Below are 25,747 nucleotides of genomic sequence, written 5' to 3' on the forward strand. Positions count from 1 at the left end.
GTTTGCCATCTAAACGTTAAAACAATTTGATACTCAAACTTTAGAATCAACACAATTTTTCAGCAAAATTTTAAATCTCACTTGCAAAAAAAAACATTTAACGTTCTATCTTCAACAAGGATGCTGCGTTCGCACATGGTGTTCCAACCCGAGCTCATCTAAACTTTTGACTTAATTGTCAACCAAATGAAGAGATAATAAAAATAGATATTTGAGTTTAAAAAAACGTTTAAAAACCTAACTACTTATTGAATTACATAATGCCATGCCTCATAACAGCGCTGACGAGATATTTCATAGAAAAAAGAACAATCAACAAAAGAAGCAAAAACAAAATTTCACGGCAAAAACTAAGTATCTAAATTTGAACGCACCTAGTAACAACGCCAAAATGCAATCGTATCAAAACCTATCTCCACAAATTTTCTTTGTCCACATTATACAGCAGATGGCAATTTTCCTTAATGAGACTAGGTAACAAAGTCGATAAAAGGAAACAATAAGATGAAATTGAAAAATCAATCAACATTTTTTAAACCAAATAATTTCTAAAGTCTTAAAAATCATTAGTTTTTAACAAAATAATTCATAATAAATTTACTAAACATTCATGGTGAAACCAATAGGTCTTGTCGTTGGTTAGATTAAGCCATAGGAACGGACTACAGCAGCAGAAAAACTCAAAAAATTAAACAATTTTGCGAAAACACGAGTTATTGAATCCATTAAAATCATTAGCTATTATCTGAACAATATGTATTCTTCCTTCCTTCTTCATTCATACCAAATGCAACTAAATTTTTATTGAAAGATTAAATGAGTGCTTTTGGGCAACATTTGATAATCATTTGGATCTGTTATCACGTGAATGTGCTAAAAGAAGAGAAAAAGAATTACAAGTACATCACTAAAGCTTTTATTTAAACGCATATTGTCCACAAACAAAACATCAGTTGCGACATGATATTACTAGACATTTATTTTTTTCGAATACAAGAATTTGAATGAGACCTCTCAATGATGAGAATAAGCTACAAGTTGACAAATAAAACAAAAACTGAAAAAAATAAAAAACCATTGAAAAAGTATAATATCATAAACTTTGAGACAATTCGCTATAAAATGACTGCCTCGGGTAACATCAACCCTTGAAAACTCAATTACAAGTTTTTGAGACCTATCAGCATTTTACGCCTACCTAAAGATTAAAAAAATTAGGCGAAAACCGCTAATTCAAAAAAAATCGAGCGAGAAAAATGTCGAAGCCATTAAAAAACAATTCTTCGGTATAGACTTTTCTTTCATCAATTATTTTTTTAACAGCATGAGATTTTTTTAACATGAATTCGAAATATCAATAAATATGATCAAATACAATAAAACAACAAAATTTCTGAGAAAACCGGTAGTATCAACGTCATTAAATTCAATACCTTTCAGCGAAAGGCAATAAAAGCGCTCAATGGGAGCATAAGAGTTATGCCTCGATGGGACGAAATTGATGTTTGTCATTGACAAGTCATCGATGCGATAAAACATTACAATAAGTCATTGACTAAGAAAACAACAACAAACACAGGCAAAAACCAAAAAGTCAGTAGAAAAGTGCGAGACGAAAGTGTCGAAGCCATTTAAACAATAAGCGTTTATTTGAAAACTTTATCTATGATCCATTGAACTTCCTTTTGAAGCCAATTGGAACTTACACTAATAAGATAATGTGATGAGATTTCAGAAGAATCAAAAACAAATACGAAAATTTTCCAAATGTCCAAAAAATTTATGAAAACTCGTTCATCGAACTTATCAAACCAATAGTTAGAGATCAAAGCCGTAAATAAGATTAATTTTGTTGAATCAAGAAAGAAGGAGTTCCTGTAATTTCTGAGATCTTCGTACAGTTCACAAAGATAAAATTACGATTGGCTAATGTTCAAAAAAATTTTTCGCAAAATTAGTTTTGAAGTCTTAACAGGCATTAATTTCAATAGCTTTGAAAAGAAGCGAACAAAAATGCTCAGTCATGACTCGATAATTGGCAAAAAATTTTGTTTTGCAAGGGTAATCAATAAGATATCACAATAAGTCTTATGACTATGAGAACAAAAACAAATACAGAAACCAATAAGTGTGGCAACCATTTAAACCATATCATTTTATCTGAAATCTTTATCTATGCTCCATTTAACGTTTTCTGAAAACCAATGGGAGCTATCAATATTGGGATAATCTGATAAGGTTTCAACAGGAACCAAAAATTGAAAAATATTCAAAAAATTTTTTTGAAATCTTGTGGCATTGAAGCCATAAAACCAGGAGTTAGAAATATACGGTAACGAAAATAAATTAGATTGCTGTAGAAAAAAGGAAGGGGTTCTGGTCATTACTGAATAATTCTTACAAGTCATGAAAATAAGTTTAAAATTGGTTAATGTTCAAAAAAATTTATTGAACAGTTATTATTAAAGTCTTAACAGACAATAAGTTCGATAGATATCAACAGAAGTCATTAAATACGCTCAGCCATGACTTGATAGAAAGACAAAGATGTTTGAAATGCATGGGTAATCATTAAGATATCACAATGACTCTTATGACTAAAAAACAACAACAAATACAGGCAGAAACCAAAAAATCAGTAGAAAAGTGCGGGAAGAAGGAGTCGAAGCCATTTAACCCTTAGTTTTTTCTCTGAAAATTTTGTCTATGATCTTTTGAACGTCTTCCCCAAACCAACAGGAGCTTTTCAAATTAAGATAATGTGATACAATTTCAAAAGAATTCAGAAAAACGAAAATGTCCAAAAATTTTAAAAATGTTTTCGAAATCAAGTGGCATCGAAGTCACAAAACCAATAGTTAGAAGATTAAACCACTAAGCAAATAAGTTTTGGTTGCAGTGGAAACGATGAGGATCCTATCAGTACTGAAACTGACTTACAGTTTAATAAAATGAGTTTATGATCGGTATACATAAAGTCTTAACAGCCATTAGCTGTCCAATCAAAGCACGGATATCCTCACTAATGCTCATTACAAAACCCATTGTACTTTAAGCCAACGATTCTATGCCATAGGGCTACAAAAATTCTGTATAACCTCAAAAATAAAATCAAAATTTCATTAAAAATTTAAAAAGCTCAGAGTCGAAGCCTTAAAAAACATGCGCGATTCCTTGAAAACGTGGTTTTTTGTTCATTAGGCGTCATTTTACTGTAAATCAGGTTTATCATTAACCAAACCTCGATATGAAAAGTGACCACCAGTCTCTAGGTGACCTAAAAAATAAGAAGTTTACTAAAAAAACAGCTCTCAAATAGAGTTCGATTTTTTTTATTGTAAACTTCCCTATGAGACCAGAACTAGTTTTTTTATCACCTTTCGTGTATTAGGAATACGAAATTGATTCGTTTTGTGGCGTGAAATGTAAATTTGAATGAAAAATTGTTAAAGAAAAGATCATAATTTGAAGAAAAATTACACTAAAAGTGAACGAAATCATACCAAATATCACGTGTTCACACAAAACTTCAATCCTCGATAACTCCTCGAAAAATGCGAAATTCAAAAAATTCTTTTTAATTTCAAATTTTAGGCTGGAGGAGCTTTTTAGTGATACCACTCATATTTCTCTACGATGAATATATCGATCGGCCAAAATTGACTGAACAAAAAGACCCATTTGATAATATAGTTCCTTTTCCCACGAGTGGGGTCGGAACATTAACAGGTATAACTATTAGACTAGGCAATAAGACAATTTCTGCTCAGGTAGGTCATTTAATATTAGTTGGTAAGCCTTTCTTATGTGAAATTTTTGCTCATTTTCTGTTGCCAGTTTGATTTTTGATTTCTACCATCCTAGCTCAGTAAAAGATTAATGGATGACTGAATCATAACGTTGAGCACGTACATGGATGTAACAACTATGGAAAGGTTTTTAGGTGCGGTATCTCAACCGTATCATGGAAGCTGCTATTGTTTTCAATTTAGTTCAGTTTTTAATTCAACCCCATTCAACTCATTGCCACCATAAAAGGCATGCTAATTTTTCTGCTGTCATCTGAGCAGTAATGCACTCGGGTCCGAGTTGGAACAAACTTTGAGAAATATGAGAAAAAAGTATTATAGCTGAAAAAACTGGTCGCTTTTCCCCTATCTTAGTACAGTTTGAACGTGTAGATGACTAAGGTATGTATACTACAGGAACAGCTTATTATCAGGAAAAACAAAACGATGCTACAATAGAAAGATCAAACCAAAACATAAAAAGATGAAAACATGGTGCTTCAATTAAGAACAAGGAACTGCCATAGAAAAAGAGCACCCTGCAAGATCTGGCAGATAATATTGGTCACCTTGTGTTACTATGGCAGTATAAGTGTAATCTTATGAGAATCTGTTTTAAAAATCTGTCCCCCCTTAAACATGTTTAATTGAGCCTTCCTCAAAAACCAATAATGTGGTATGCGAGTTTTCATTAATTATTCAGAATATGTCTTACGTATCCAAAAAAACGTCAAATACACACAAAAATTTTAAAAAGAAACTAGCTTAATTTTTGCGAAAAACCTGTTTGGAAGCCAGTAAATTAATAACTATTTCTTTAAAAACATTAGATTACGTTCACTTGCACCTTCCCTCAAAAATAACAAAACCAATGATACCTGAAATTTTCCAGGAAGTTTCATACGACTAAGAAAGCAAAGTGAAAACGACAAAAAAGGAGAAAAGTGAAAAAATCAATTAAATCTTCAAGAAAGGCGTTTCGATGCCGTTAAGACCATAATCTATGCTTTTAAAGACGTTTATATGTTCAATTGTACCACAAATTGAACGCCAATAAAATAATATGTGAACTGTCAATAATGTGATAACGTGACGAAACCAGAGAAGAAAAGGTGAAAAATGGGTCAATGCCTAAAAATGAAAAAAAAATTGTGAAAATTAATGTAAAACACCAAAAATTTTTATATGTTGTTTCGGTAAAAAAAGAAGAACATTTTTAGGAGTCAAAAGGACCATAAATTTTTTTGTATAAAAACTAGATACATTAATTTGAAACTGATTAGGAGGCCAATTAAACCTATCACCAATGAGCTTCGATTTGAAATGTTCTGTCTTTAAAAAAATATCGAACGGTTTTCAAACAGATCAACCGTTTTTTTTTGAATTTCAACAGTCCAGGGTTGGAACAACACCAGCCTTGTTATTGCTGTTCGTCCATTAACGACCATTAACGAATGTTATAGATCTAGATAAAATGTTAGTTAGAAGATCAAAAATGAATGTTGCATATTTGATAATTATAGAGTAAAGTTAGCAGAAAAACGGCAAAATCTTAATTCTAGACTTTTGTCAATGGACATGGAAATAGGACTATCTCCCTTTGTAGTTTAAAAAGATTTTTTTAGTTGTTTTTAGTGAGTAATTCGGGCAAATTTAATCAAAAAGGACTAAAGGAGCTTATTTCGGGCTATTTTTTATGAAAATGCTGAATTTTGAAATTTTTAGCCAAAATGTTAGCCAACAAAATTAAATCAAAATAGTCAACAATAATTTATGTCTTTAAAAAGAAAATCAACTGTACATTTAATAACAATTTTAATATATTTAAGCAAAATTGACAAAGTTTAAGGCAAAAACTCCGTAAAATGTGAATAAAAACAACCGAAATCGATCTAAAATTCACAAAAATTTAAACCACGATATCTCTCTCTCTCTCTCTCTCTCTCTCTCTCTCTCTACAGAACAAAATTCCAAAAAGCTTTTTAAGTTCATATTCTACGCTGGACGGTCTTTGTAATGATACCAGTGACAACTCCCTTACGATGAACATATCGATCGATCAAAATTGACTGAACAAAAAAAACCATTTGAGTATATAGTCCCCCTCCTCTCTAGAGGGTTCGGAACAATAAATTAGTGCATTTTGAAATCCTCAGGGCAAAGTTGATTGACTAAACTATTGCCAGTGTTTGTTTTAAAATGCCTTGTTTTGGAACCAGTAAACACATTGGTCAAATGAAAACGGCAACTTTTTGCCCTGCGATGAGTTTTAGTGCGAATTTGGATCAGTCTGCATCCACACTTTGGTCTCTGATCAGATCTTCCTGCGATCATTGACCAGACTACAGTGCGGCCCTATCCCTTTCTGGACCCTGTAGTTTAGGTCACATTATACCCCCGTGTGCGACCCAAAACGGACTGATAGCAGGTGACTTGTGTTTGGCACCTCAACATGGGAAGAATACGGTCGGAACTAGGGTGTTCTACATGGTCAAGTTTTGAACCAGGTTTTTCTTTAGAACAAATGTGATTGCTCAGAATTTAGCGTTTTCGTTCAGAATACAGCAATTGTGTTTCTTTATTGATCTATTCTGTTCCCCCCCCCCAGCTTAGTGAGCTTATATTTTTTACACCCCCCAGGCGAACGTGCTATTTTTTTTACACAGTAATGTGCTATATAACAACATATAATTTGTAACTGGGGGGCGTAAAACACAATGAGGGGGGGGGACAGAATAGATCCTTCTTTGTTATCACATGGTTGACATGATAATTAGAAAAAAGATACTTTTCTCAAATACAGCCGCCAAGGAGCATTTTTCTCAGATGCCTTCAACTCTTTCGCATATTGTTCACACTGACATATTGCATCTAGCACGTGCTCGTTACCACTGCCAAGCGAGCTCACTTTATTGTACAATGCAATGAAAATCGAAAAGCCAAATCGGTCTTTCAAACCAATTTTATCGCAAATATCGTTGACCAACTCTTTGGACGTTGTCGCCGAATCAGCCGCTAACTTTTTGATCGAGTGGTCCATCAAAATTACTGGCAACGTCAGGTGTTTCATGTACTTGCTGACTTGTAACTCCAAGTAGCTAGGGGGCTGGGTTCGAGCCCCGTTCAGAACTGTTCTTGCCAATCGTCGCAGGCAGTAAGGCTGGAAATTTGCGGGTGCGTTTGTGAGAAATGCTTTGAGATAGTTCGAAAATGTGGTCGAGGGTTCGAAACAGCCGAGGCATAATGACATTAAAATCCAACCTCGTGCTCGACTCTGGAGTTTAAAGCAGAATGAAAACATTCAAAACTCGTAATCCTACAGTTGTTAATTTTGCTCAGGAGCTTTTCAACTGAACGTTTAGATAAACTTGTGTAAAAAGACGACATAGATAAAATGTCGGCTAAAAGATAACTAACTGCAGTGATATCTCAGTTGATGAATAGAGTAGACGATTTCGAAACATAGTGACACAACGGTTTTGGATCACAGCACAAATCAAAATCATGTACGCGTGTAACATCTCAAAAATTGGTTTCCGAAAAGAAAACACCCAATTTCCGATAGCAAAAAAGCAGAGGAAAAATATCCCCAAGGAAAACAAACCCATTTGACGGGTAAAGCTTGACTGATTAAAGACGGGTAAAGCTTATTAAAGAGCTTTAAAGAGCTGCGCATTTGGCCATAACCAAGCCTTTGCGGCCCGTGTGACTTGATATCAAACTATCACAACCGATCAAATTATAACGACCGGTGTTCAATGTTAGTATTGGGGTTCATTTCCGTAGGGGGTATTTCGGCGGGGCGATCATTTCCATGGAAGGTTTATTTCATATCAGAATCAGACTTAGGACTATGTTTTCCGTTAGGGTTACCTTCCTTAACCCGAATAAAGAAGCACAGCCTCATTTTGTGTAGAGTAATCATTCTGCTTTTAAACAACATTCCTGTTTATCTTCGTTTCTGTTCAACTGCTTGCATAGCTGGCAGTATATTTCGTCTCGTAATTTCGCTTTTATTATCCCATAACCTACAACATACTGAGCCTGTTCTAATGGAGTTGATAGAGTGTCCTCTACAGCTCTGAACAAGTCCTGGTCCGACCAATTAGATTCAATGATTTGCTGAGAGACGGGCGCTGATTTGCGTTTGAGGGTAAAAGTGGCCAGTTTTTTACCCATTGACAAGCCCTTCTTAGACGATTCGTAATCTGTAACAGAGTTTAATTGGATTCCTTCAGATGATTAAATATGATTAACTTTTAAAAATTGATATAGCTCTTGGATCAGTTTCTTCGACGAAAATTTCATGGACTAAAATTTGAGCGCATACCGTAAAAAAATGCGCTAATTTTATTTACTGAAGAAGAGGACATGGAGATATGATGTTTCCGAAACATATCTGTTTCTGATGGAATAACAAGAGGTCATATATTATTTCAATAAGAGGTCAACTGAAAGAGTTCTGATAGGAGGTTGACCTCTTATTTCTGATAAGTGTCCAATACTTTTGTGACACTCTGATCATAGGTCAGATAGACAAGGAGTTGCTTTTCTTTTGATAAATTTGTTCACAGAAAGTCGCTAATACAATTTTACAACTCAAAACACCTTACCTTTGAAACTCTGCTGGAATCTCTTGTTGCGTCTGATGGTGTCGTGGATTCTGTCCATGACATTGTGACCTTCTAAGTGGACTGTGGACTCTCCTAACAGAGCCGCACTCTCACCTGAAGTGTTACGGGAGACTCCACCTCGACCAGTGCTGTGTCGCATGCTTTCGTACCTGAAAAAATTGTCACAATCAAAGCAATCGGTGTAATTTGGGCTTTAGCATTAATCATGTAATCATGTGCAATCCTTTGCCATTGAGTTCAGAAATCAAAAATACTGAAGAGCAGAAAATTGAATTAATATCCCCGATTAATTTCTTTGCGATGGGTTTAAAAATTAGATGATGTTGCGCATGTCATCATTATAATTTCAGATTTCTTGCTAAATGTCTAACTATTTCCTAGTGCGGACCAATTACAGTTCTAGGTTTTTCTACAAAAGAGACTAAAGAAGTCATTCTAAATTTATCTTCACGCAAAGTTTTTTATAACTAAGAGACAACTCCCTTATTCCTCTTTGGAATTCTTTTCTACAGGAGTTTTTTTCTTGAAAATTATCTGAGAAATACGGTGATGGCAGCTGAACTTTTTTGGCAGACAAGTTCTTCAATTATCCTCATAATGTGCTAATTTTTCAACGCATTTCCTTCATAAATTCAGCTTTTTGAAAGCACAAAACTTTGATTATCATGAAAGATTTTTCGGTGAAATTTTTTTTCAGTCGCTTGCAGTGCATTTCTTACAAAATGATCCAGTTAGTGTAACTTTGGACCTCACAACGCGACCCGGGCAGCTGAATTTTAAGAAATGTACCCTGGCGAAAAGGCTGATTAAATTCACTTAAAAGTCTTAAAAACTTTCAAACCTTCAAATGATTAACTAACCCGCTTGAGCGCGAAGAGTGTAGTGACGTCAATGGACTGCTGTTGAAATAGGAATGGGAATGAGATGGAAAGGGTACATCTCCCATGAATCGAAGGATGATGTTGAATATGGAGAGAGCAGCACATGCCTCAATCGCGTCCCGTTCTTTACCAACTGCGAATGTGAGAGGTTGTCGTGGGCACTCGTTCTCATGATAGGGTGTAATATTGCCCTAGAAAACGCCTCCCGTTCAGTATAATTTTGTTACAGCTTTGATACAAAATTTAGCATACAACGTGTTCAAGACTACCCAGGCTACGGTCCCAAAACCATAAGTATGCCCAGACCGAAGATGAACGAATTGGGGGGGGGGGGGGTGGAGGAGCCGTGCGCAAAATTACATTGTCTGGAAGCATCGATCGAAAAATGCACAAAGTCTGAGTAAACGTGACCCCGCGAAAAGATGTGAACTGATTCATACAATTCTCTATTTTATGCTATTTATTCCTTTGTTTTTTAATAAACTATTTTGGAGCCCAGCTGATTTTCACCTTCTCAAATTTCTAAGAACTTCACGGCTTCGCTTTACTTTGTTTTGGGGCCTCATAAATTAATTATATGATTAATTTTTATACTAAGTTAAAATTATTTTTATCAAAGTTTTGCCAAATAATTTTGAAAATATCTAATCACCAGATTGTGTAAAACAATATTTTGAGCAATTCAGTGTTCTTTTTTGAAAAAAAATTACCACTTTTTGTACTTATTCTGCTATCTCATAATTTTTTGTTATTTTCTTAAAAAATATGTAAGGTAAGATTTGATTTCCCAGTGTGTTCACATACCTTGCAGTAAACGTCGACGAACTTCGAAAACTGATAATCAGTCCCATCGTTGACACCTTTACGTCCCTCAGTAACACCTTCGGAACCAGAACTACCCATTGGTTGAATTCTGCCGAAAGTTGATCCACTGTCATCCAGATTTTCAAGATCCTGAAACGCCCGGGGAGGTGCTATCACATTATTTGTACTCCTTGTGTCCGAAAAGTCATCCAACTGTTCAAAATCAGCTAATTCAAGAGGTCCTTTATTCTTGGCGGCGCGGGTTCGAGACTGACTCAGAACCCTTTCAGGATTTTCCATCATTTTGCGTTTGAAGCTTTTCAAACGGTTGTTGTACATTCGTTGAGCTTCTTTCTGCGCTTCACGAGCATTTCCAAGCTCTTTTCGCAGTTTCGATTCTTCTAGATTCTTCTGGAGCCAAAACTGTTCTTTATTCCTTTCAAGTTCCAATAATAACTCAGTTCTGAGGTCAGCGTTTACATGTTTGACCTCAATTGTAACAACTTTTGAAGCCTCTTTTTCAGTTTTGACTTTATCACGCGCAATTTTAGACCTGCACATCGATTGCAATGCGATGATAAACTCCCTCTTACGTGCATAAAGTTTGACAAGTTCTCGTGATTTGAACGTCGCTTGAAGACGACAGAATCCATCTCGGATTATGACAAATTTTTGTCGCTGTTTTTTCATACGATACCACGATTGTATTTTGACAGCTTTGCTCCGTGTGTATTTAAACTTCTTTTTACTTGTATGCATCCTGAACCAGTTTTGTAGCTTCACCACGTTTAGATTTATCAGTTCGTCTCTTTTCGTCTCAAGGAACGAGTCGTGAGTGTTCTTTAGGAAGATTTTTGTTCGTCCGAGTTGCCAGTCCGCATTGGGGCCGAGGAATTTCTCGCAAATTAGCCGTGCTGCTTCTTTCGTGTCGGGATTGCGTCTTGATTGCGTAACTACTGAGTAATATTTTGTCGTGGCCAATAGCATGCTGTATCGGTTGAAGAAATAGTCAAAGTGGTGTCGCATCGGATAACCAGCTTTTCTAATTCTAATCGTCTCCATCATTCCTATGAAAAAGAGAAAACCAATTATTTTTTGTTCAGATCGCGGGACAAAAGGTAACAAGTGTCATTTATTGCCGAACTTAGTTAAGCATTTATAGATCCATCGAGCGCAAAAAAACTCAATGAGTAATTTAATTGAAATACGTTTCTCCAGATTTTGAATTTTGGGAGTGGTATCAAAATTTTGGAAAACTGTTCATTAGTTTTCCGCAAAACATCTGAGGCAAAAGCTGTTTATTTGTTTCTCGTTAACGTTGAGGTTGAAGAATATGAGATGATTTTGCAACTTTTAGTAATTTTTTGTACTATAATCGTCAAAAGTTTTAGAAACAAAAGTGCAGATTACACCAGTGTTTTGCCGAGTGTTCTATAATTCTGGGCACAAACAAGCTGTGAAAGACCCCCGCAACATTCTCCAAAAAATGAACGTCATCAAAAATTTTGGTGCTTATTAGAACAAGTTTTGCCATGCTTTACAATTGCTCTGGTCACATTAGTTTTTTTTTCGTTTTACCTCTGAATCAGACGTCTACAGCAATCAATTCAAACAATTCTATCAGAGCAACAAAGAAAACAATTTTCTGCTTTTAAGCAAAAAATTCTCTATCAATAATTGTGTTTGCAGTTTTTTAATAGGTAATTTAGCTTGAAATCATCCAGCCAATCAATATCATATTCTCTCGAATTAATTTTTCCGCACATTTTTGTCCATTTTTGAAGTATGCTGCTGGTCATCTAGATACTGATTGTACGGAACAATTATTTTGTTAAAAAAAATGTTTGACCTATTTCGCAAAAGGTGCGAAAGAAGATAATCATTTTCCAATTTGATGTTTTGTTGTTCCGATAGATCCAAAAAGCTTACCCATTTAGCGGTATTTGCCATTATGGCAAAGAGAAGTTTATCGCCAATTCTTAGCTTAATCCTAATTTTCTACTAATATACGAAGATTTCAAGTAAATATGCGTAAATGTTAAAGCAAATTTTTCTCCTGATATCAGTAAACTCAAAACTGATTTCTTTACATGGTGTTTCTTTGTTCTTCGTTTTTTTGTAGTTTATTTCTCTTAAATTTTTCCAAAATATGAACGCTTCCAGTGTTTGTTTTGATTTTAAAATAGAAGCAATTAATGAAATTCAGTACAACAAAAGTCATTCAGATAACAGAGGAAGGTATCTACTGAATTCAGCTTCTCTCTGTATTTGATTACGTCCATTATAAGTTTTTAACCTCCAAGATTTTTTTCACCCAACCAACCAAATATAAATTTTATGTAACCGTTGAATTATTATTTCTAGACATTACCGCTCCCGGTTTGTATTCCTACATTATCAATCTTCAAATTTGCCCTACGAATCAAAACTGCTGATTTTAATAATTTAAGATTTGATTCTCTTGTTAATATCTCCGGGTAGGGTCAACACAACTCGAACATTAGGGGATTGGGTTTCAAGTAAAAGTATTAATTATAAAAAATCCGCAAAAAAGTAGTGTTTAAAATGATTAAAATGAAATAACACGTGGCAATAATAAAGTCGTATAATAAATTTGAACAACAAATATAGCGCACATTGAACATTAAATTGTACGACAATAATGGCTCTAGTGAATCCTTAGTGGATATCAACAAATTAATTTAAACACCAACTGCATGCTTTGGTTGATGAAGTTGTAATAAAACTAATTTCATATCAGCAAATGAAAACTATTAAATTTTTACACAAAAACTTAAGACTACTCCAAAATTAAGTGCACACCGGTAAAATCCAAACCATCATTATCAAAGAAAAGTTTTCAACCCACCAAGGTAAAAAGTTTTGAAATCATATTAACAAATATTGTGATTGTTAAAGTCAAAAAAATGCAGTTTACTTTTACATTGTGGATTTTTAATGACAAATTGATTCAGTGTGTAAACGTTTTCCCTAAACAAAGATTTTAAGAAGTAGGTGTTTTCTCTAATACATGAATAGTTCCTCTGGAAGGTTTTATTAACATGGAGAAAAGTGGTTATGAAAAAACTGAAAGTTTTCATGTGGCGCCTCTCAAAACAATTTTTGTTATTAATTGGCTCCAACCCTACAACGGGAATTTCTATCGTTCTATATGTAGTTAATTTGTTGCTGACCGTATTGTTACGTCTTTGCCTAGATAGGTTTCAAATATTCGCTCCGTTTTAAATCCTTTTGTCATTTTTGAGTCATTTTTGATGATTTATAAGACAAAATCACCAAAATGAATAGCATTTTTTCTTTCGTTATTCCATTTGGATCGAAGGCCGCATTGGGAGCAAAATTCGTTGTTCCATTGCCACCATATTAGAATACGCTTGTGCTCTTTTGTAGGCTTTTCAAAATCAACAATTCGTTTAGCTTTCGGCATGAAAAGCAACGCTACATTTGGTCTGCCCAGCAGAAATTGCTTATGGTAATCAAATCACTTGGATAATTGATTGCATCTGTGAATTTCCTATAATTGAGCGCTTGTTTCGCAATGCATAGCGTTTAATTCAGTATTTCGCCGCTGAAACTATGATTTTCTAAAACAACGATCATTTCTCTTTCACAGCTGCTTGTAGTTTGAAATGCCATACTATCTGCTCCTGGGTGAGCTGTTCTTCGACTTCTTAATTTCCAATTCTTCAGCGGAGCCCACAAAATTTGGCGTGCTTTCTTTTTTTACGGAGTATGACATGCCTCCTCTGGCAGTAAATCGTGTTACGGCCGCAAGCCTTGACTCAATGTCTACCAAATGAGCACTTTGCTCTTTCAATATGAACTGCCTTTGTTGACAAGCAAGTGAATAGAAAGAACCACCTTTTAAAGCTTCGGCTCAGTAACATCACTTCAGAGGGCCGAAACTCTTTTCCTGAATTCTTAAACGGAACAATTTGGCCGATTATTCTTTCCTCTGGCAAGAGAAAATTTTAAGTTCTTATTTCTCTGGAATAAATTGCTGCATCACTTTTTCTGCAGAGAACACCATTTTTCTTTAATTTTGGGAGAGCAATCCACAATCCTAATACCCAATTGTTTTGCCAATTTCTCAAGAATTTTGTGCACGCATGATTGTTGTTTCTGCCATGTTTATGGGATAGTAAAAATTCAGCTGCCGAGTTATGCAATGAAAAAATATTGTGTGCTTTTGAGCGTACAAAAACAACGAATACTGAAAACGTCCTTTGGGTCAAATGACAATTTTCCCATTGATAAAAGGTGGTTGCCTGAAGTTCTAGCCTGGAAAATTATAGCGGCCTAATAAGTGCAACTCTACATTTCCCGACGACAAAAAAAAATGTTTGCATTTGATTGGCAATCAACTCGAAAGCGTGCTACTATGCACGTCTCCTCAAGGGAAGCATAACTGAAGACGTGAACTTGATACTTCGCCGCTATTTTTTCTATGAAATAGAGTAGTGGAACTGCTCGCTCTTTGATCCTCTGCAGTTCATCATTCCATTTCTCAATTACTTTAACATATTGTACACAAAAGTTTATTCTATTCCTGTCCATACTTCCTCCAAAACTTATTCATAAGAATTTGCAACCTCATTGATTATAGAGCGCAGCATCCAATAGGATCGACTACTGAATAATCATGAGATAACACGTCTCTTTGTGCTATCGCGGAAAATCTTTCAGAGGTTCAAGAAAAACCTCGAGAGTATATTAATCAACAGTCCACTTCAAACCTATTATCGGCAAAATCAGTGGTTGCATTTCAATGATCTTTTGATACAATCTTTTGGCGTTATTTTATTCAAAGTGTTGAAAAATTTTTATCAATTGTTTGAGATTAAAGCCACTCAATTGCAAACATTCAGCCGGATCACACTTGTTTCGCACTTTTTGGTTCCACTATTGGATCATTGGTTCGGCTTCCAAGGACCTCAACAATTTCCTCATATCAGCTGCAACGGTTTACGCTAGTTTTTTATGGTCTTCTAGCGCTGAACATTTACTAGCAAACCAAGTGCGTAACGTTTTCATATTATTCTTGGGATTAACTTAACTCTTCTCGAGTGTTTCGGAAATGTGCTCCATAAGAAGTTTTATGGTCGCTTGGCTCTTCCTCAATTTAACGGCACTATTAATTTGAAACTGTAAGTGCTTGACATGGGCTTTGCGTTTAGCCAATAAATCGTTCTTTCTAAAGTAGATTACCAAATATTGTGACCTGAAACAAGTGTCGTCTTCTAAATTTCTGCTAGGCTCAACAGTGAGGGGACTCTGTCGCCCAGAAAATCGATCAAATAAAATAAACCAAAGGTTTTGAATTGGTGAAGCAAGCGTTACTTTGTTACTCTGCGATTTTCCCTCTTCCACTCTTGTATGCTGTTGCAAATTAGATTGCCTTGAAATAATTACTTCACAATGGGGCTCGTAATATCATTTCTAGTTATATGGATAACGAATGTAAAAAATTACTTGCACATCAATGGAAAGGACAAACTCAAACACAACTTGTAATAGTATTAAAATATTAATAAAAATATCCGCGGATCACTTCCCAAATGAACTAAATCAAAAACGCTCACAGTATCCCAATTGGTCTTGCGATTACAAACTTCCAGAGATCACTCTCACTCTCAATTTCTTTTAAACTTTGGTCCAACTAAATCAACTACTTTCTGTCGCTTGTCCAAAAATCTCTCCTGTGTTCAAACTTCTGAATTCTCCCAGAAATCTCCAACGTCTCTCTCTCTTTCTCTATTTCTCTGTGTCCCTTCAATTTATACCTAACCAATGCGCTCTTATTTTAAGCAAACAAACATTAATCTCTTAAGTAAACATTGCAACTTACATTTGAAATATGTCAGATTCTGCAGGAGGGCTTTGTTTGCTATGCAAACAAACCAATATCAAATTATGCTCTGCCAACCAGCTGCTACTAACCACTGTTCAACTTCCTCCTTATCTTAAATACACGACCTTTGAACTCTTATGTAAATAAATCCACTCCACTTCATCTCATTTATGCTCTTGACATGTCAACCAGTGTTTATTAGTAAACATTGAACGTTGCTCTGAATAGTTCTTATTCCTCTATTTCCACTATCAAATTAACTAGCTGCAATCAATCCCTGTTAAAAATCATGTGTTGAATAAATAACTAAACTCAACCCTAAACCAAAGACTAATTGTAATTCTGAGTTTTCACAACATTTCATGCAATTCCCTGTATTTATAAATGCCGATGAGACCAATTTTCCTAAACACCTAAAATTTTGACCTCTTGGGGTCATCCAATGTCACCCGTTCAAATTGAGGGGTCAAGTTGATAGAAATAAATATTGTCACGGAAAGTTCACTCATAGTTGCAACTACATACAAAATTTCATGGCCTAATTTCCGCTAGAACACGAGCAATGAACGCGCGTATTTTTCATCGACCTCTCGGATGACCCCAAGTTTCAGAAGTCAATATCTCGGGAAGTGACGGTCAAAACGTCTTCTGGTAAAAATTTCTAGTAAATATAGGGTACCACCAACAAGCCTGCCAAGTTCCGTGACCTACGGATTAGCCGTTTCGAGTCGTTCGCAATTTGAAAAATTTTAAGGGAGTCGTGGATGCCGAAAACCGAAAAATCCGAGTTTGTCAAATATTGACCTGGGTGGGTATTTTTTGTCACTGACGGTCTCAGGTTATCATATTATTACCATTTCAAAGCCATTCGCCCGCTCAAAAAGGCCAATTTCCGGTTTTCGGCACTCGGGTTATTCCGAAGCACCGACTTCTGGTCCCAGTTCCGAAGTTAAAAATAACACCATTAAAAAACCCTTGAAAGGTTACACTAACACTCCAAAGATCATAAGGCTGCTACCAATACTCCACAAGCAAATCAAATTTTACGTCCCGCAGCACCGGCGTGCGCTAGTCCCGTTCAAGTTGGTCTAGGGTCAAATCCGACCTCAAAATTGGATTCCTCGTACCCAAATTAGTCTATCCCCCAATTTTCAGGTCAATCCAACTTCAACGTTTCGAGAAATTGGTAATGTTTCAATGTTAACTATTTTTAGTGAGAACTGCCTATTTTTATTTCAAAATGCTAATAAATTTCTCCCACAACTTCCTAAACCCTTCCCATGATCATTTGATACTGTACTCTGGACTTGATACCCATTGCAACACTTTGGCCTTATGTCATACTCAAACAGTCATTTTTTCCGTACAAAATATCGAAACCCATCAAATCACACATCTTCCGGTGTTAATAGCTCGGGGTTGGATTGTCGGATTGGCCCAAAAGTTATACCAGCTTGAAAGGACCATTGGGTGTACCTGACATTAAATTTTGGTAAACGTCCGCTCAATATAACCTCCATGGGGGGCGGGCAAGATCTGCTTGGTGGTATTTCGAAAACTGATAAATTGCCTTTTTATTTAAATTAAATAAAAAAAAACTTTACTTAACTAATTCAGATCCAAAAATTGTAACCGTCGGGCATCCCTATTACATATAGACAACCATAAGGAATACAACCACACAATTTTTCAGAGTCTAATGATGAATATAACTTAAAGAGTTGATAGTACCAGGTTTAGGGTGCCCATTGATTTGCAAATGCAAAACCGCATTTTTAGTTACTTCACATTGAAATTGCAGTTCTGTTCAAAGTATCCAGTTCACTTCAAATGTTTGCTCTCTAGTTTACTTCTATATTTAATTTACTCACTTCGATTATGGCCTGATGCACAAATACAACTTTGCTCAGTAAACGAAATGTATCGACAGCTCAATATGCTTTTGTTCATTAATTTGTTTGCTTAAGATCACTCAAATCCCCTCTCTGGCGTCTTCGAAACAATAACCCTTCAAGAAAGAACGCTTACTTCAAACACCTAATTAACTTGTCTAAGTTGACCCAATTTATCTAACTTACTCGCAGTATCTGCTTATTTCATGCGTCCTACAACAAGTCGCTACTCTATTCCTTCAAAAACCGTTATTTGCGAATGTTTATATTTCCATTGATCAAACAGATATTCTAAGTCTGCTTGTACTTTTGTTTGAAGCTCGAGTCATTTTGTCGGATTCCCGGGTCGAGAAAATAAGCAAAAATATGTAAGAAAAGCGGTGAAAAGTTTTTTTTCACCGCAAATTTCGTACGTAATTTAGCGGTGAAATGCGGTGAATGCTGTGAAATTATGTAAATTCACCGCTAGACTAAGCGGTGATCTTTCACAAATTCACCACAATTCACCGCTAAAATATGTAATTTCACCGCCCTTACAAGAGTTCGAACCTCTCACCTCCTGCTTGTCATCCACTTCTTCCACTGCGCCATCTCTAACTAAATTCTATTATTTTTTGTTTGAATATAAATCGAATTCACTCTACTTTCTGCAAAACATGCATGGTGAACTTTTGTTAGATTTGCAATTTTTTGCGGCGAAATTACATATTTTGGCGGTGAAATGTGGTGAAATTTTGTAAGTTCACCGCTTACTCTAGTGGTGAATTTACTTAAATTCACCGCTAAGAAAAAAATGTCAAAAAGATGTAAGATTAAGGGGTAGTTTTAGTGGGAAGGCAAATCTCTCAATTCCTCCCACACTCACCATTAATTTTACCGCATTCTTCGCTGATCTCACACAATTTTAACAACTTTTTCTAAGCGGTGAATTTATGTAAGTTCACCACTAAGTTGAGCGGTGACTTTATGTAATTTCACCGCATTCACCGCTTATCTTACATAATTTGGACTTTTTTTCGAAGCGGTGAATTTATGTAATTTCAGCGCTATCAGACGACAAAGATTTTTTTCACCGCATTCACCGCCTGATTTATGTAATTTCACTGCATTCACCGCTTATCTTACAAAAATTTCCGCATTAACCGCTTATCTTACATAATTTTTCGTTGAATGGCGGTGACACCTTGACCCGGGTTTTAGGCCTAGGCATATCGATTCCAACCTGGAGAACAGTCATTTATGCATCAACAATTTCGGATTAGTGACAAAATTATTTCGCCAAATCGCCAGAATTACATTTTTAAATCCACTCGCTCTCCTGCTGTTTCAATGGCTTCCCGTACCTTAGTCGCAGTGGGTTTCAGCGCTGTACCATTGATTTTCAATTGTAACCATTACTGTACCAGACAAATAGCAGTATAAATACTTTTGCCAGTCTGCCGAGAGTCGATTAAGAAACATCCCAGTCTGTTTTTTTTCTTCGCAGCATCATTTACATTATTGGTTAACACTGCACAGAATGTCTCAGATCAGACTGTACATACAAAGAACTAACAGACTGTACATAGCAAATTTTGAAAACTTCGAATGACATATCATGCATGAAATTTTCAACGTGGCGATACCCGGAGCTGCATTCTAGCTGAACTTGTACATACTACGCCACAATTAACTGACACATCGACTTCCACCGACTTCCGCCGACCTCGGCCGGATTCCGACATCCGCCGACTTCCACCGACCTCCGCCGACTTCCACCGACTTCCGACCTCCGCCGACTTCCACCAACTTCCGCCGACTTCCACCGACCTCCGCCGAATTCCGACCTCCGCCGACTTCCAGCGACTTCCACCGACCTCCGCCGACTTCCACCGACCTCCGCCGACTTCCGCCGACTTCCGATCTCCGCCGATCGCGTTCTCTACATCAGATTTGTCTTGCGATGATTTATGTGCTCGTCCCAGACTGGTGTCCAATCTGGACTCTTCGATCGCTTCTCAACTTAGGCCGGACAAAGTTTCGCCATTGCTGTTCCGACACCACTTGTGGCGGGGAGGAACTCTATACTCAAATGGGTTTTTTTGTTCAGTCAATTTTGGCCGATCGATATATTCGTCGTAGAGAAATGTGAGTGGTATCAATCAAAAGCTAATCCAGCTTAGAATTAAAATTAAAAAGATTTTTTTGATTTTCGTTTTTGTCGAGGAGTTATCGAGGATTGAAGTTTTGTGTGAAAACGCGAAATTTGTTCACTTTTAGTGTAATTTTTCTCCAAAACAAAAAAAATTCTGTAAAAATAGTATTTCAAAATTAATTTTCAAGACAAAAAATGGACCAACTTTTTATTCCTAATAGACTAAAGGCAATAAAAAAGACTAGCTCTGGTCTCATTTGGATAGTTCACTATAAAAAAAAATTCGAATTCTATTTGAGATCTCTTTTTTTTATAAAACTTTTCCCTTTTTTGCTTTTTTTAAGTCACCTAGAGACAAGTCACTTTTTATATCAAGGTTCAATTATTGACGAACCTTCTTTACATTCAAATTAGGCCCAATGAACGAAAACATCGTTTTCAAGGAATTGCTCATGTTTTTTTTTGGCTTCGATTCTGAGTTTTCGTAATTTTAAAAGAAATTTTGATTTTCTTTTTGAGTTTTTACTAATTTTTTGGAGTCCTATGGCTTGGATTCATTGACTATATATAGTGCAATATGTTCCATAATGAGCATTAAGTGAACATATCTAGTGCTTTGAGGGGACTGCTACTGGCTGTTAAGACTTAAAAAATAATTTTTCGATTTTTTTGAACATTAAAAAATCAAATTTATTATCGTGAAGTGTAAATCAGTCCAGGGGTGACAGCACCCTCTTACTTCCTAATGGAACCAAACTTAATCTGGTTAGCGGTTTTATCTTCTAACTATTGATGCTATTACTTCAATGACACAAGATTTCAAAAGATTTAAAAAAAAATTTGCGTATTTTCGTTTTATTGGTTACTTTGAAATCTTATCATATTACCCAAATATTGATAGCTCCCATTGGCTTAAAGAAGATTTTAAGTGACTCACAGATTAAAATTTCATAGATAAGTTTATTGTTTAAGTGGCTTCGATACGTTCTTCTCGCACTTTTCTTTTGAATTTTTGGTTTTTGCCTGTTTTTGTTGTTGTTTTAATAGTCATAAGACTTATTGTGATGTCTTGTTGATAACCTATGCATGACAAACATAAATGTACTCCCATTGGGGCATCTTTGATTGTATTTGTTAAATTCCGTTGAAAGCTTTTGAATTTATTGGCTGTTAAGAGTTTAAAAATAATTTTTCGAAAATTTTTTTTGAACACTAACAAATGTTAAACTTTTTTCGTGAACTGTTAGTCATTGTCAGTATTGACAGGACACACTTGTTTTATACTGCAATTTAAATTATTCTGGTTAGCGGTTTTATCTTCTAACTGTTGGTTATATGACTTCAATGGCACAAAATTTCAATTTTTTTAAAGTTTTTTTTGGATATTTTTGTATTATTGGTTACTTTTGAACTCTTATCACATTATCCAATAAATATACACATTATCCAAATATTAATTTAACTCCATTGGCTTCGAGAAGGCGTTCAGTGGATCACAGATAAAGTTTTCAGAGAAAATCTAATGGTTTAATTGGCTTCGACACTTTCTTCTCGCATTTTTTTTACCGAATTTTTTTGTTTGCCTGTTTCTGTAATTGTTTTCACAGTCATGAGACTTATTGTGATGTCTTGTTATTTATCTATGCATAAAAAACATCTTTTTCTTCCTATCGGGTTATATCTGAGCGTAGATATTGAGCTCCGTTGAAAGATTTTGAGTTTAATAGCTGTTAAGTGTTAAAAATAAGTTTTCGAATTTTTTTTTTGAATATTAACCAATCCTAAGCTTTTTTTCGTGAACTGTTGGTCAATGTTAGTACTAGAAGAATTCTTTTCCCTTCTACTGCAGCCAAAATTAATCTAGTTAGCGGTTTTATCTTCTACCTATTATTTTTAAAACTTCAATGCCACGATATTTCATAACTTTTTTTAAATTTTCGGGTACTTTGTTTTATTTCTGGATCCTTTTGAAATTTTATCAGATCATCCTTTTGCTGATGGTCCCCAGTCTCATTAGAGATAAAGTTCAACGGATCATAGATAAAGTTTTCGGAGAAGAGCTTATGATTTGAATTGCTTCGACATATTCCTCTGACATTTTTCTACTGAATATTTGGCTTTTGCCTGTCTCTGTCGTCGTTTTCAGAGTCAATAACTTGTTGTAGGGTCTTATTGATGAAATTGGACTGGAAAACAAACTTATTGTCCCATCGAGGCAAAATTTAGCGTATTTATAGGCTTGCGTTGAAAGCTAATGAAATTAACTGCATTGATAAAACTTGTTTTCTCGAAAATTTCGTGGTTCCAATGTATTTGTTTATGTTTTTTGATTTTTTGAAATTATATTGATAAATAAAAGAAATCCCATTGTTCTTAAAAATTAATTGAAAACAGATGAGTTTTTTGTGAAAAGTTCATTTTTTTAATGCCTTCGAGAGTTTTCTCGCTCAATTTTTTCTTGAGTTTGCAGTTTTTCTTCTTTAGGTAGCCGTAAATTGCTGACAATTCTCATAGGCTTCTAATTGAGCATTGAATGAAATACGTTACCCGAAGCAGTCAGTTTATGGCGAATAGTCTTCAAGTTTATAATAAACATATTGAAGTTATTTTCCAATTTTTCATTTTTTGTTGTTCTTTTTTTCAAACTGTAACTTATTTTCATCAATGAGAGGTCCCATCCAATTTCTTGTATTTCAAGAGAGAACCTATCTATCTATATTTTTTGTCCCTGATGTTTTCTTTTTGGACAATATGAGTTTTTCTGAACTCTCATTGAGTGGCCAATTTTTGTGTTTCTTTTTCTCTTCTTTCAGAACAAGTAATAAAAGCGTAATAAAACGCGTAATAAAACGCGTAATAAAAGATCCCAATGGTTTTCAAATGTGGCGCAAGTAAAATAAATTAATCTCTCAGTTTAAATCCTTCAGCTGAATCAGTAGAAGCGATCAATGGAATTAAAAATAATATTCAGATGATAAATAATATTCAAATAACATTCAGGCATAGTATTCAGATGATAGCTAATGACTTTAATGGTAGCAATAGTTTGTTTTCTCGCAAATCGTTTGTAACTTTTTGAGTTTCTCTTTAGTTCGCTTTTATGACTTAGTTTAATCAAAGACATTCATTTTTGGTTTTGTAATGAGTTTTTAGTAATATATTAAGAATTATTTAGTTAAAAGCTAATGATTTTTAAGATTTTTGAAATTTGTTGGTGTAAAAAATGTTGATTAATTTTTAAGTTTCGCCTCACTGTTCGTTCTTTTTGTCGACTTGTTACCCAGTCTCATCAGGAAATTTTTCCATCTGCTGTATTGTTAGAAAAAAATAAACTTGTGTAGTTAAGGTTTTACCTGAATGCTCTTTGACGTTGTTACTAGGTGCTTTTAAATTTACATATTCAGTTTTTGCCGTGAAATTTTTGTTTGTGCTGATTTTGTTTTTTGTTTTTTTTTGTCTCTTAGTCTCCTTAATGTCAGATCACGTTGGCGCTGTAATGCTGTAATGAGGCATGGCATTATGTAATTCAATTAGTAGATATGTTGTGTAACGATTGCTTTAAACTCAAACATCTATTTTTGTTATCTCTTCATTTGGTTGACAATTTAGTCAAAAATGTAGATGAGCTCCGGGTGGGAATATCATGTGCGAACGCACATTAACAACCCGCCTTGTTTTAATTAATTTTTCAAACAATGAAAGTGAGAAAAATTCAATTCAAATGCATTTAAATTCATATGTTTTCAAATCTGAAATTAATTAATGAAAACAAACGTTTACCGGGCTGCGACACTAATTGTAATGGCTGAATGGAAGTTTCATTTCTAGACTTTACAAAACCCCTTTCGTATTCTTACTTCATAAATCTTTTGAAATTTATCAAGCCAATAAAACCTACTGAATTTGAACTTTAAAACTTGGCTCTAACTTGCGGATTTCGGAGTAAGGTCAACACTTCAATGACACCTACTTTGGTTTACTACATGAATAGCAATTAAATAACAACGGCGAAGCGTAATGAATAAATTGATTGAAATGCAATAAATCGTGGCAATAATTATATAATGTAGAAAATTAGCGTTAAACAGCACACACTGAACAACAAATTCTACCGCGCTATGCTCTGTTGAACCTTTACTGGATATAAATTAACTTGTTTAAGCAATTAAAGCATGCTTTGATTGATGAATTTGAAAAAAATCATTTTTTCATAAGCAATGACTAAAATTTTGCACAATGTTTATAATTACTCCTAAAATAAGAAAAAATTGTGAAATGCCGAACCTTTGTTATCAACATGATTAATGTTCTCCATCAAAGGAATAAAAAAAAGTTTTTGAAATTTTTTCACAGTACTACATCAGATCAGAGATATAAGAAATTTTGAAACTATAATAACAAATGAAACAAACATGTAAATGTCTTTCATAAAGAAATTTTAAAAAGAGCATTGATTACTTCTCTAATACACGAATAGTTACTATGGCAAGTTTCATAGACATGAAAGTATTAGTTGTAAAAAAAGAGATCTTTGAAAGTTTTCAGGAGGCGCCAACATTTCAATCGAACTATTTTCTCGTTTTTCAAAACCAGCGAATAATATAAAAATGTAATAATTTCAATTTTGGTGCTTGGATCATCATTAGTGTTTTATTGCGCGTAATCATTAGTGGAAACTTTCGAAATTAATTGCAACTGTCAATTCTAGAATATAAATTAACCACGGGAGACCATTTTTTTAAAAAAAAATAATTCAATTCCATCCGGAAGTAATGATTTTCATTTCGACTCCAATTTTAAGGTCAACAAAAACAGCTATGGTTATTTTGGGAGAGAAGCAAACTAAGAAAAAATTATGACTTGCAGCTGAAAGACGTGATTCTCTTTAGAAGCATTGGTACTTCTGCACTTTTTGCCCACAAAAAATTGTCATTTTCAGATGGAAAAACTTTGTCACTTTGTTTTTTTTTCCCGAAGCACATATGTTTTTTAATCTTCCTTGAGTTTTTGTCAAGGGGCGTAAAATTTGTTTCTATTTGTTTAAAAAGCACTCTTGATTGAAGCTGTAAATGATTTTTGCAAATTTGTGCAAAAAAATATCCAGCTAGGACAATATTGTTATTTTGGTTTCCAAAAAACAACGAATCCTCGACGACGAGAATATTCTACTTCTCTTACAACTTTGAGCTTGTTCGTGACTTTCTGCTCTTTAGGCTAGGTTCCAGAAGTTGCAACCATAATTGTGCAAGATGGGTAAGACCCGAATATTTATCAAGTCAATTGTACAAAATTATGACAAAATTTATGCTTAATCTTATCTGCGCCTATTTTGAAACTACAGAAACTGGCTCCAGGCAACTAAAAAGAGCACTTAAGGGAGACAAAATTCCACATAGCTAAAGTTCTTTTTATTTTCATTATCTGGAATTGGTTTCACTCTTTATTCATACCTGAGTATCTAAGTTGTCTGCAAACCAGAATTCTGTCGAAATTCTGTTTGCCCTTGTGATCATTCGGTTTGATGCACCTTACGAACCAAGGCTGACACTGTTGCAATGTCTTCATCAGGGCATCCAAGGACTTTCTAAAGCAGACGTCTCACGTAACCGAAAAAATTTTACCTTTATGTTGCGACACCATCAAAACTGTCATACATCTCTGTTTTATTGAGAGAATGAGAAATGACATCTATAATTGTTTTCAGATTGGCTTTGAATTGAATTAGTAAAATCATTTTAGCGT

General features: G+C 34.8%; 1 protein-coding gene across 1 annotated transcript in view; it reads right to left on the reverse strand.

Annotated features, from left to right (window-relative positions):
• LOC142341767 (myosin-VIIa-like) overlaps positions 1-25,747 on the reverse strand; it is a 74,108-nt gene that overhangs the window by 40,167 nt on the left and 8,194 nt on the right. The window contains exons 4-9 of the mRNA XM_075392985.1: positions 25,456-25,589; positions 10,108-11,174; positions 9,283-9,494; positions 8,402-8,571; positions 7,727-7,996; positions 6,577-7,055 (exon numbers count right to left, since the gene is read on the reverse strand). Coding sequence (XP_075249100.1) covers positions 6,577-7,055; positions 7,727-7,996; positions 8,402-8,571; positions 9,283-9,494; positions 10,108-11,174; positions 25,456-25,589 — 2,332 coding nt within the window. The remainder of the gene's footprint in view (positions 1-6,576; positions 7,056-7,726; positions 7,997-8,401; positions 8,572-9,282; positions 9,495-10,107; positions 11,175-25,455; positions 25,590-25,747) is intronic.

This window comes from Convolutriloba macropyga, chromosome 6 (genome assembly GCF_964194025.1).
Source record: "Convolutriloba macropyga chromosome 6, txConMacr16.3, whole genome shotgun sequence".
Lineage (NCBI taxonomy): Eukaryota > Metazoa > Xenacoelomorpha > Acoela > Convolutidae > Convolutriloba > Convolutriloba macropyga.